At 38.2% G+C, this 13,522-nt stretch overlaps 2 protein-coding genes across 3 annotated transcripts; both read right to left on the bottom strand.

The window, feature by feature from the left end:
* Positions 1-3,152: 3,152 nt before the first annotated feature.
* Positions 3,153-5,573, bottom strand: snx10b (sorting nexin 10b). The gene is made up of 4 exons (XM_026940067.3): positions 5,411-5,573; positions 5,213-5,313; positions 4,316-4,417; positions 3,153-4,109 (listed from the first exon to the last, which is right to left on the bottom strand). The coding sequence occupies exons 1-4, from the start codon at positions 5,501-5,503 to the stop codon at positions 3,905-3,907; spliced, it is 501 nt and encodes a 166-aa protein (XP_026795868.1). The 5' UTR covers positions 5,504-5,573; the 3' UTR covers positions 3,153-3,904.
* A 429-nt stretch (positions 5,574-6,002) lies between these two features.
* cbx3b (chromobox homolog 3b) lies at positions 6,003-11,829 on the bottom strand. 2 transcript variants are annotated; one of them, XM_053237753.1, is made up of 5 exons: positions 11,580-11,829; positions 7,766-7,911; positions 7,270-7,435; positions 6,879-7,044; positions 6,003-6,761 (listed from the first exon to the last, which is right to left on the bottom strand). In XM_053237753.1, the coding sequence occupies exons 2-5, from the start codon at positions 7,903-7,905 to the stop codon at positions 6,649-6,651; spliced, it is 585 nt and encodes a 194-aa protein (XP_053093728.1). In that variant the 5' UTR covers positions 7,906-7,911; positions 11,580-11,829; the 3' UTR covers positions 6,003-6,648. The 2 variants fall into 2 exon arrangements, with proteins under 2 accessions (XP_053093728.1, XP_053093730.1); XM_053237755.1 differs by having other exon boundaries at positions 6,879-7,041; positions 11,580-11,827.
* Positions 11,830-13,522: the final 1,693 nt, after the last annotated feature.

The following is a 13,522-nucleotide window of genomic DNA, read 5'->3' as shown; positions in this document are numbered from 1 at the left end:
CATTCTTATGACCCAACTATTCTTATGGTGAGGCTCAGTTCTTATGAATCCATGTGTAGCCTGACTTTCCACTGAACTATTAAGGGTTTGTAACATCTGCATAAAACAATACAGTAAGTATTGTGTATCATCAGTGTGACACATAAATTGTGTCCATGTTCCATGTGAAGTAGACATTCAACACATTAAATTACTATTTTAACTAGTGCAACAATATGTCCATTTGCATGCATCCTAGGAAATGTACCTCAGATCTAAGACAGGTACAAAAATCCTTAGTTGGTAGCAGCTAGTAGTATCCATACATTCTACACAGCACAGGAGAGCAATTCATGCTGTTACAGCTGGCCATGGATCATCGTGTAAGTCCGCAGTGAACACTGAAACACTACACTGTGTTTGCTCCTCTTGGTGGAGGTACAGGAGGCGTACCTTTGCTTAGCCCTGGTCTCTGCCCTCTGCCTCTAATTGGACTGTTCTGTCATGAGCAGGTGATGGCTTTCCCATTTGAATATCAGCCACATCCACACTGTGGCAGTCATGACAGCTTCATTACAACAGTGTGTGAAAGGGACGGGAGGGGTAATATAAGCAGTGTATACACACACACACACACACACACACATTCTTTTTATGAGCAAGTCGACAGTCCCTGAGAGGATTAATAAGACAGCTTCAGTAGCGAGTCCTCCCATTTCCAATTTGGTGCGCTCGGCCCTGCCCTTCTAGTCCATAGTGAGCACAGGAGGGCTAGAGGTGCCTTTACCTGTCTGTCATGGAGCCAGGAGCCCTTTGTTTCTTCTCATTATGAATTTATAATGAATATCACTGTCACTACAGGACGACACGATAATCTAATTAATGTAGCAAATGTGTCAGGCATGTTACAGCTTATGGCATGTTACATTAGAATAGTGTAGCCTCTGCTGCAGCCCTGCACACATACTGTATATGAAGCTTTTACAGTGAAGAGTAAAATTAAAAATACAGATAATTACCCAGTGAAAATAATAAGTAACCAATTACAATATTTAATAGTAATCCATCCAATAAACACAATGATGAACAAAGATAATAATAATAATAATAATAATAATAATAATAATAATACAACCAAATGAGGGACAAAAGTTGGTGAATGAATAATCAAAATGACAAATTTTAAGGAATTTAAGAATAACCATTATTATACTGTATTATACTGTATTATTTTACATTTATATATTACATTATTACTCATGAAGAACAGATGCAATAAGATGCAACTGTAGTCTAAATTACATTCTATGAAATTTATTCATTCATTCTTCTTTAGTAAACACTTTATCCTCGTCAGAGTCAAGTTAGGTATGGAGCATATCCTGGGAACAATGGGTGTGAGGCAGGAATACACCCTGGATGGGAGGGCAGTCCATCACAAATCTATGGCCAATTTAGCATAGCTGACAAATTTTTAGGACATAGGAGGAAACCAGAGAACCCAGTGGAAAGCCTTGTGGACCCAGGGAGAAAACTTTGCACAGACAGTAACCCAAGCTCAGGATCAAACCAGGGCCGCTGTTACTGTGAGGCAGCAAAGCTACATATTGTGCACCCTTCTACCACCCTTCTATGTCTTCCATGAAAATAAAAAGCCTTTCAAAACCTATGGAACTGGAAAAAAAGATGTCATAATCGTTAATTATGAATCTAATCAGCTGCATCTTCCTTTTTCCACTTTAATTCTCTCAGTTGGTCACAGCGTCTTTCAAATTTTGTAATATTTTTAATACTGGGCTGATTTCAGTTCAAAATATAGGTTCCTTAACGTTGGTCATTTTTCTGATATTTAATTTTTTTAATGAATATTTTATTAGGAATATTTAATAGGCCCAGATTTGATTTATTCACTGTATGGAATATATTTTAAGTACAGCATGTGTTACGGTGTTAAAAATACTGTGATCTGAAGTCTGTGTTTTAGGTCATTCAATAAATATGTATTAATACAAAAATTAATAGGCCACCTGACCATGGACACCTGACCATCATACTCAAATGTGCTTGTTGAACATTCCAGATTTATTCCCCCTTTACTGGTATAATAACCTCCACTCTTCTGGGAAGGCTTTCTGGCTTGGCTGTGGGGATTCGTGCTTATTCAGCCAGTATTAGTGAGGCCAGGCACCGATGTCAGGTGAGGAGGCCTGGTGCACAGTCAGCATTCCAGTTCAACCCAAAGGTGTTCAGTGGGTTCACTCGAGTTCTTCCACTCCAACCTTGGCAAATAATGTTTTCAGGAACCTTTTTTGTGCATTTTGTGCATTGTCATGCTGGAACAGGTTTGGGCCCCTTAGTTCCAGTGAATGGAAAAGTAATGCTTCAGCATACAAAGACATCCTATACAATTGTGTGCTTCCAACTTTGTGTCAACGGTTTGGGGAAGACCCACATATGGGTGTGATGGTCAGGTTTCCACAAATGTTTGGTCATATAGTGTGCCTTTAATCTTTTTAAGTTGTTCTTTCTTTTTGCCAGTGTGGTGTACATTTACACTGAACAGTAGACCAGCCTAATAGAAAATAAATGCTGTGGACATCGCAGTACGATTGAAATGTCACCTGCTCCATCTGGGCTGCTGAATGACCGGCTCATGAAGAAGTCAGCCCAGAGGCCGAGTGTTTCAGCATGGTAGGTGGACAGAATGACGGTTTAATGACATTAACCAACACACCTGTCAATGTGGTGGTCCACTCACACTGCAGCAAGGGCTGCTCATACAACTCAGGTATGTGTGTGTGCATCCTATGGCACTCCACTGGGAGCTCCGCGGTCCCAGGCCTGTCAGCTTTACTAAGAGGCAGCTGACTGCATGGGGAGCTTATTAAGACACTCTCCATTGTTAGTGAGCCAGTGGCAGGCAGCTGACATGGTCCTTATGGGAATGCCTGGGTGCAGGAATGATGTTCGGGGAGCAGGAGATTAGAGGAACATCTCAACTTGTTGACTAAAACTGAACGTCCTGTATAATGCTTTAACAGAGAAAGACAGAAGCAAGAGAAACATTAGGGTGAGAGAGGGGACATGAGAGCCTCATTTTTTTTGTCTTTCAAGATGTCATATAAAGCATCGTATTCCCATTTTTATAAATATAAAGCATATTCCCATTCCCAAATTTTGTATGTATTTTTATTTATTTATTTTAACATGTCAAAGTCACATTCACACAATGTATATTATACTCCATTATACTCCGATCTGCACAATAATAGAAGACTAAAGTGGATCTCAGTAGTGTAGCAGCCTTTCAAGCAAATAAACATAGCAGAAGCGCCACCTGCTGACCAAAAGCACGCAGCATTTTAAACAGCCGTCAGATTTACCAATTAGAGAAGTCAGTTTTTAGATACATATGTGTTATTAGTCTTTCTGCGTTATGATTATGACACTTAGCATAACAATGATCTACGCAATAGCCAGAATACATCCCTCAGGGGCCTCAGTTAAAACATCCTTTGAGTTGGCTTGCTTAGAGACAGTTAAGGATCATTTGCAAGCGCACAGTAAATTCATCCTATAAAACTCTCAAGACCCATCTGTGGTTCAAACATTAAAATATTTCATACAGAGACCACACGCTGAATGTTTTCCCACAAATTCAGTCCCAATAAGGCTTTATTATTGGGCAATAAAGATAAATATTATTATAGATACAGTACACATTCACAGCACAAAAAGGAAAAGAGGAGGACCAGCTTAGATTAATCATTTAGCAATCACATTTTACATATGCATTTATCCCATTTTAGGTTGGATGGCTTGAATTCTGAATGCTGTGGCAAATACACTGTGATTAAATGTTTTCTTTGTTTTCCCTCAATGATTAATCAAGAGCCATGACCAAAATAAATCTGACAAAAGCCAGTCACTCGGAGTCAGTTTCTCTCTCCTCTTGTGAGTTCTCTTCAGAGCAGAAACGTTGTATCTTGGAGCCAGAGCTCTGAATGGCCTCAGTGACAGTGTAGTGGCTCTTGCCCTCAGCGCAGGCCTCAATTTTCTTTACACTCAGCTGAGACTGCAGAAAGAGGTGCAGACAGCTATCAGACAGCAACACTGGGTTGCGCACGATCCTACAGAACACACACAGGAAGGCGAGTTACACTGGTTGGACATTTGAGCAAACCCTTAAACCTTCAAATGACCTACAGTCAAACTTTAATGCAATTGATAAATTGCTCAACATAATGATTTATGAAAATGTTTGGGCAAACTACATCACAGACACATTTGGAGTTGGCAACTTTTGGTCACAGAGTTACTCATACAAGACACTTACTCTTCCAGGAAGTGCCTTAGTCCTTCCATGCGATCAGTGATCTGTCGGGCATTGTTGAGGCTGAAGAAGGGGTTCTTTGGAGGAAGCTCAGGTAGATTCACTCTAAAGGTCACACCACAGTCCACAAAACCAGTCAACATAGCAGCTATGATAATCTTAGCAATGTTATCCATGTCGTATGTTTTTAAGAACAGTATTTCACAACCTTTATGCAGGAGCTGATAGATATTTCACAGATATACACTCCTGGGCAAAAAAAAAATAAAAATAAACAAAAAAATGGGCCAAGCCCAAAATGGCAAAATATTAAGCTTTTAATGGTCTTAATCAAAACAAATCATTGGTCAGGAAATTAGCAAGAATTAAACAAATAGATAAAGGAACTTAGTATGAGATAGCTTTTCTCTTTGATTTCTTTAAATGTTTAAGCCTTGTGGCCCTTCATGGGCTGCATCAGGTGAGGCAAATAACCAAATAATGACTAATCTTTTAAGAAAAAAAACATCCCAGGAAATATTTTTGGAAAATTTGAGACATGTGTTAGTTTGAATTTTCCATCAAACATTTTAATCATTATCATTAATTTACCTGAATTTCTGTTTCTAGCTTTTCCCCAAACAGTTCACTGCAGCAACAGTAAATGAGCAAATGGTGGCACAGGAGGTCTGAGGAGTGAATCTGTTTAATTCTTGCTAATTTTCTGATATATTATTTGTTGTTAAAACCATTAAAAGCTTAATATTTGTCTTTTTTTGCCCAGGAGTGTAGTAAATTTATTACTAAATATAGTAAAATAAAGAGATCATAAATCAAGGGTCAAGCTTAAAAAAAATAACTCAGAGATCGTAAATAACACCATTTTAATTTCAAATCAGTAAAGATCTAAAGGGTACATACACAAGCAAGGCATTCTCCTGCAGCTTCTGCCTCAACCATACAAACTCGCTGTACCTCCTTCGCACACAAGAGCTCTTCTTATTGAAGGCCAAGCTGTTTGTCTGTGAGCACCATGAGAGACATAGATTTACTGGCATCATACACTTCTTAAATGAGAGTAAGACCTTATATAGTTAGCCAGTTAGTTAAAACACTTACATGTACGCAGATCTCATAATCCAGATATGCATGCCAGAAGTCCTCCTTTTGAATGCGAGGATCCCGGACCCACACATTTATGAATTCCTGCATAGGACTATAGAGATGGACCAGCAGAATAAAGTGCCGATTGCTCGGATTACAACAAATTGTCTGAGAAAAAAATGGGAAGTTGTCAAATTATAGGGAACTTTTTTTTTTTTAGCAATTGTGGAATTACTCATGCTGCTGAGCACTTGTTTTTCCCTTTAGAAAGAAACCATACTTCTCACTTTTGATCTCTGATGGTCAAAGGGACCTCAGTTATAAACATCTACTACAGATGTTAAGATTAAGTGCAGCTCAGGTTGAGATGCAATGCAGGTCAAACAGAAAACAATAAATACAAGTTAAAAATGTAATTTCATAATGAAATCTATTCAAAATCCAATAAATTGAAATCTAGATTTCAAAATCCAGTAGAATACATCTACACCATACATTCTGGTCAGGTAACTAACTAATTTAATCCCTATTTGTGGTAATCTAGTCTGATATACACACATTATCAGAGAAAACTGGCAACAACAGTGTACAGTAAAAGGACTGAGACTTTCTCAAGTTAATCTGACATTTATTAAGTCGACAGGAGTTTCTTGCATCTCATTAAAACCCACTAATAAACCATAAAGAGACCATGGAAGTGAAACAAGCAAACTACATTTTGCAACACAATGTACTGTGCTGGCAGAGATGTAATAAAATATCACTCTGTGCTATTAATGCTTTTAAAGAAAACATGGTCTTAAAATGCTACATTTGTCTTTCTTTGTGCAAATGAACAAAACTACTAATTTCACAGATTACTGGTCTTAATCACAGTAGAAGAAGTGCTAAAACAGCTACACAGAGACCAACAGTAACAATGATTACTTCTAATATACAAATTCTCATTAGTATATGATGTGGCCCCTTTTTCAAGTCGGTCATATTTGAAAGACAGTAAAGCAATAACACATTTTAAACAGAAGTACAGTTCAAATACAGCACCGATTATACAACCATTTATTTTACAATCTAGATAATTTGATTGACTTTTTAAAACATCACCCTACAGTGCAGTTCAGTGTGCTATGACATGTTTCACAGTGTCTGGGGATTTACACAATTTCACAACACCTTTCACAGACAGGAAAACCCATTGGACATATTTAAGAGGAAACATTAAAAGCTGCCAAGATGTATTGTTCAGTTCATTGTCACTGTTCCTCTTCCTCGTGCCAGCTAAGCTTATCCTCATAGAAGCCGATAACCATCTTGGGCCATCTTACACTGGCCTCCCTGGCTGACAGCAGCGCCACATCATCTGTGTCTTTCCTGCAATGGCAAAATAATTTAAGAATAGTCATTAATTGCTAAATTGGAAAATGTAAATGAACATGAAATCTGACATACTAAACTGTAAACAATAACCAAAAGATAGAGGAACCGTGCCATTTGATGAGGAACATGAGCTCTCCTTGTCGGTCGGTGGAGCCAATGATGCGTTCTGGTTCTTGGATAAGAGGTTGGTCGTTGGTGGTCTCAGTGTTGTGATCTGCAGACTCCCCAGTTTCACACACTGTCTGCTCTTTCTCAGACTGTTGCTGATGCTGCTGGCAGTCACCAGAAAATATACAACAGTAATTAAAGACATGGTGAGGTCTGGTATCTGTATGCTACAATAATGATTTCATTACTAATGGCTAAAAAGGGTAGCGATATATCATTCCTGGGGAAAAGGTGTGGATATTTCTGGCTAATTTTGATGAGACTTTATTTTTACTTATATCATTTTATAAGCTGACTATATGGCATAAAAAAATTGCCTGAACACTTACAGTGCTAGCATCCAGCTCTGTCTGTTCTTCTTTGGGCTGAATAACAGGATCCAGAGCAAGATTGTCCTTTCTTTCTGTCTCGCCTGAGACAGCCAAGTTTCTGAGAAACTCTTCAATCAGCTCGGGGCAGTCCAGGTTGTCCTCCGGCTCCCAAGTGTTTTCAGCACTGGAGACATAATGTATTAGAACCAGGTTCACATGTGCTTTATATCTTGAGTCATAAGGAAACAACAAATTAGAGCACTTTTTTCCTGAGCTGATGTTAATGTTTTAGAGTCTGATCAGCAGGAAATGAGATAGAAATAACAGATCGATTGCAGGGTGTGTATTTTTAAAGTAAATAAAGGACTATCTGAATAATATTTGAAAGATCCAATCAGTTAAACATTTCAAGCTGTGGCAAAGCTCAATGATCAACCCAATATAGTGAAACAGAACCTAAAAAAATCCATATATACATATATAGCTACCCTGTCAGACGTTTTCTCACACTCACTCTGTGAAGCCTTTCCACTTCAGATAGTATTCCACTTTTCCATCGTTGACTCTTCGACGAATGATTTTTTCCACAGCAAACTCCTGCACAACTGTAGTCTCTTCTGCCTTCCTGTTTTTCACATTCTGCTTTTTCCTCATGTTTTCCTGAGACACATGAAGGCACATGTGGCCATGATTAGATTTAGCTAATTAAATACTGTATGCATTGATGTAAATGAAATCCAATAACAAACACTGGCCTATTTTGGTGCCATAGGCATCCCAGGCAATGTGCTTAGTGAATGCTGCAATAGAAGACACCGCCACCAGGTCCTTGGCTGAATTGAAACCTGTACACTACCCTACATACTAGGTGCGAATCAAACCTCAAGTCTGGTACGAAAGTCTGGTATCAAACCTCTGGTGGTGCGTGAGCCAAAAGAATGGGAACATTTTCGAAGCTACCTATCAAACATGCCCACATGGGGCTCTAACCCACATTGGCCCATCTTGGGCAGTCCACATCGTGCCACTGGTGATGTCACATCAGCGTGACATCAGTGTGAGCTAACCACGGAAAACCCACTTTGGGCTAATGTGGATAAAATAGGTATTGACCCAGTGTGGGCTAGCCCACAGTGGTCCTACATAGGGCCATTTTGGGATTTGTATGGGTTAGCCCATCCACATTATAGGGCTAATGTGGACATATACAATCATGGGTATACAATCTCATCTTGATGGAGAGCCTGTTTCATACTGCTACGCATACACTCATGGAGCACTTTATTAGGAACGCTATACTAATACTGGGTAGGGCCTCCCTTTGCTCTCAAAACAGCCTCAATTCTTCATGGCATGGATTCCACAAGATGTTGGAAACATTCCTTTGAGATTCTGGTCCATGTTGACAAAATCGCATCATGCAATTCCTTCAGATTTTTTTTTTTCAAATGCACTTTTGTGCTATGAATCTCCCATCCTACCACATCTTCTACTGGATTCAGATCCGGTGACCGGGAAGGCCACTGAAGAACACTGAACTCATTGTCATGTTCGTGAAACCAGTTTGAGATGACTTTTGCTTTGTGACATGGTGCATTATCATGCTGGAAGTAGCCATTAGAAGATGGTAAATTGTGGCCATGAAGGGATGCACATGGTCAGCAGCAATACTCAAATAGGCTGTGGCATTCATTGGTATTTACAGGCTGAAATTGAAGAAAACATTCTCCACACCATTACACCACCTCCACCAGCCTGGACTGTTGACACAATGCAGGTTGGGTCCATGGATTCATGCTGTCGGTGCCAAATTCTGACCCTGTCATCTGTGTCCAGTTTTGGTGAGCCTGTGCCCACTGCAGCCTCAGCTTTTTGTTCTTGGCTGACAGAAGTGGAACCCGACATGGTTTTCTGCTGTTTTAGCCCAAAGTTCAACATGTTGTGCATTCTGAGATGCTTTTCTATGATTATATGAGTAGCCTTTCTGTCAGCTTGAACCAATCTGGCCATTCTCTGTTGACTTCTCTCATTAACAAGGCATTTCTGTCCACAGAACTGCTGCTCAGTGGATATTTTTACTTTATTGCACCATTCAGAGTAAACTCTAGAGACTGTTATACGTGAAAATTTCAGGAGATCAGCAGTTATAGAAATACTCAAACCAGCCTGTCTGGCACCAACAATCATGCCATGGTCAAAATCACTGAGATCACATTTTTCCCCATTCTGATGGTTGATATGAACAATACCCGAAGCTGCTGGCCTGTATCTGCAGGATTTTATGCACTGCACTGCTGCCACCTGATTGTCTGCTTAGATAATTGTATGAATGAATAGGTGTACAGGTGTTCCTAATAAAGTGGTCAGTGAGTGTATAGTCACACGATCATTGTGTACTTTGCGCCTAAATTATCAAGCAAAATTAGAAGAATCAGCAAAGAACCACAAGCAAATGTTAAATAAGAATTATAAGTATCACTTATTTAATTACTAATTGGTATATTACTCTTGATTATTCATGACGAATGTACCGGGAGAAAAAACAAAGGAGATAAATTTACTTGCGACTGGCAATAAAGATAAAAAAAGGTTTTGATTTAATTCTTATGGCTTGTGGCCTATATGCAACTTCTTAGATCTTGCAGCATTTTAGCTGCTGATGCTTCATAATTTGCTTGTAATTCTATGTAATACTTTTGGGACAAAATGAACTCCATATGGAGGTTAAAGCATTAGCTGTAAATTCACAGGCTACTTCCTCTGACCGCGGTGTGAAGCTAGACTAAAGGTTTTTAAAAAAAACCAAAAAAAAATCGCTGACAATAAATAACACTGGAATGCTAATTTCCGCCCTCACCGCTAGCCTCCTTAAATACAAAAATGAAAAGATTTATAGGAACACCGCCCACTTCGCGGATGATCTGCGCATGCGCAGAGGTTTCCCGGAGGCGGGGACAGAGCGGCGGTAGTAACAGACTTCCGGCTTCTGTCAGTGATTCAGCTCATCAGGAAGAGCCGACTCTTTACACTCTCAGAAGTCTCTTGGTGTTTTGTTTTTAACGAAAGTTGTTGGTTTGCACCTACCGATCGTTTAAACTGTTTAGTGAAATCCTATCTTGTGATTAACACAATATCATTACAGGCTACTTTACACTGCATTTAATTTAAATAAATGTAAACAAAAAGAGAAATGTGCTACATATTTGCACAAGAAATACTGTAATAATATTACTGTGCCTCCCTTGTGTGCATTAAAAAAACACAAGATTCTCTTTTTAATAGGCCCTGTGATTATATTATTATTATTATTATCAACAGCAGCAACAATAATAACAATATCACTAATAATCATCATTATTATTACTATTATTCTATATATGTATAAATGCAGCTTATATATATTAGAAAAGCAAGTGTTTTATTAGATATATATAGATTATATTAGATTATATTAGACAGCGAGTGTTTTATCACATACAGGAAGCTTATAACAGGGATAGGGGACCATTCTCCTGGTTGGTTCCAGAGAGGTTCAAATTATATAAGAAGGTTTGGTGAACCTGACCTGAACCATAATCCACCACAGTGTTATATTTCCCCTAAAGAAAACTTTGCTGGAAAACCAAATGTGAACTTAAAAAAGATCTGTTATCAAAAGTTTCGGGGGGGAAAAACCAATAGTTTTTAGTTTTAGTTAATTTAAAGAAGATTCCTGTCCACATAACCTGATATTCACATCCCCACAATACTGCACTTACAGACACACACACACACACACACACACACACACACACACACCTTCATGCAGTCTCTCATGTTGCCTTTAAATCACATCTACACTAATAATGTATAACAAATACAAAAAACATTAATGTATAAAAAATACAGATATCATTAACAGTTCACGTGCTGATAAGTTTCCCTGGATGCTCTCCTTTCACAGCTGCACTGCAGTCTGTGTGTTTCTTCAGAATGGCGAGTCGGTTCCCTAAAAGAACCGATTCAAAGAGTCGACTCACTCGCGAACGACACATGACTAAGCGGTGGTACCAAATAGAACAATAAAATAAAATGCTTGCACGCCTCGTTTAGCTGTGTGTTTCGAGTAACAGCTGCTGAAAGAGTGTTAGTAATTCTGTAATCTAACACACAGTAGGCTGTCGTTTAGCCTAATCATTCGAGTGTCTAAGTGGCAAGTTTAGTGATGGCGTTGTCTTCTACGTGAATAAAGTGTGCGTTAGATTTCAGTCAGAAATAAGTGCAGCCTTCATTTCAGTGCTGAAGGAGAAGGCAGGGCCCTTGCTGCAGCATGGTGCAGTGTGCAGTACCTGATTATGTTCTCGCAGGCTGCTCTCAGTATTCCCGCTGCAGCACACAGTCCTGGGGTCGTCCTCTTCCGGCGCCTAGTCTTTAATCACATTCAGCGATCATACATGTGATGTGTGTTTTGGCGAAGGTGAGCATCAAAGCATTTAGTAGCTTTGTTGTGTTTACATAACTTTTCATGAAAGAGTTAAATTAAAATGGCCGATAAGGAGACGCGGCGGAAGTGAAGGAGAGAGGGAGGGGGCCTTAAAGCGGTGGCCTTCTCCTACTTCTGCACAAACCACTCATCACTTACTGTACACCTGTTACACACTAGGCTTTAATGCTTTTTATCAGTATGATCTAGTTTAGGCATTCTCAAAAAAAAAAAAAAATTAAAAAATTAAAAAATAAATAAATTCCCTGGACCCCTTCAGTGCAGATTTATTTTATGAACATAGTCTAACTATCTAAACATCAGCCTCATTATTCAAATATGTACAATAATATTCTGGCTATTTATTAGGGCCATAGAGCTTCTTGTTCCTGAACTTTACACAGACAGAGCACATTTTTATTTAAAAAAATTAAAATATAACTTGTTTTTGAGTTCTTGGACTTTTGATTAAACCCATTCAACTCAATAGACAAGTCTAAACAAACAAACAAAAAAACAACAAACAAATAAACTTAATTATAATACTTAATTATAGTACTATAAATACTGTATAAATTATAAATTACTTTAAACCTTATAGAAAAAAGAACTATAAGAACTCGGTAATAAATCGGTTATAATAACTTTGATAATGGTGGGTTGTGATTTCCACCAGTGTAACAAACAATAAAAAGCACAAACAAACAAAGCATGTGGACCTGGCTCCGTGTTTTGTTTGTTTGTGTTTTTTATTGTTTGTTACATTGGTGGAAATCACAACCCACCATTATAAACTTAGGCTCATTTTGCCTAATTATACAAGTTACACTAATATAAAACTAATATTGTCATTGCATAATTGTAGAATAAATAATAGAATAATAGTGATAAAATGGTAATGAGTTAAGTCAGTTTCCCTAAGTTAATAAGGAGGCTTATTTTAATGTCTAAATAACCCAGCTGAAGTATTAATGTCCTTTCCTTTTCTTAAAGTATTAAGAAACCAGATCCTTAAAACCTTTCCATTACCTAAACTTTAATATAGCATTGTAGCACATACATTCTGCATGTCTCAGCAGCTCTACAGGACGATCATATTTATTTAAAAAATCCTTAGCATGTCGTATTTGCACATAAACCACTATATCCCCTCTTGTCTATCTCACAGACCGTGTGTAAGATATACTTATATACAGTATCTCTGCTCTGCCTATTTTTTACAATCTCACAGAACATGTAGCTTGTAGTACCAGCAGGTGACCACTAGAGGGAACTCTTTATTAACGCCAAGAGCTCGTGGGTCTCTTGCACACGCCTCGTGAGATCAGGTTGTTTTGTTTTTTAACCCATCGGAAATAAGCGACTTATAGAAACTGTACAAACAATCAAACCGTAACCTGTAGATGCACTCCTCCTTACAGAACAATAACAGTAATTTCACATGTGATTAGTTAATGTTAAATAGACTGTACTTATATTGTTAAGTTAAATTAAATGTTAATTTGAATGCATTTAATTGCACACGTGTTTAAAAAAAAAAAAACATTATTTACTCAGATCGCACATCGACCTTTAACATTTTTATTTTTACGTTTTACACCGTTACACTTTTCACGTCCATAATCATTTCCATACGCAAAAACCTGTCATCATACTGCATAAATACACAGAAGCGTCTCATTAGACTATACTGCACCACAAAGGACCAGGAATAGCATGGTTACTGATTTTAGCATTCAATTAAACTATTTGGAAAACATGTGAGCCTTGTTTCTGGGTAAAGCAGCTATTCAACAGAGGGGAAAAAAC

Source organism: Pangasianodon hypophthalmus, chromosome 1 (genome assembly GCF_027358585.1).
Source record: "Pangasianodon hypophthalmus isolate fPanHyp1 chromosome 1, fPanHyp1.pri, whole genome shotgun sequence".
NCBI classification, from domain to species: domain Eukaryota; kingdom Metazoa; phylum Chordata; class Actinopteri; order Siluriformes; family Pangasiidae; genus Pangasianodon; species Pangasianodon hypophthalmus.
Note: the sequence above shows the minus strand (reverse complement) of the source record. Positions and strands in the feature narration are given on the sequence as shown.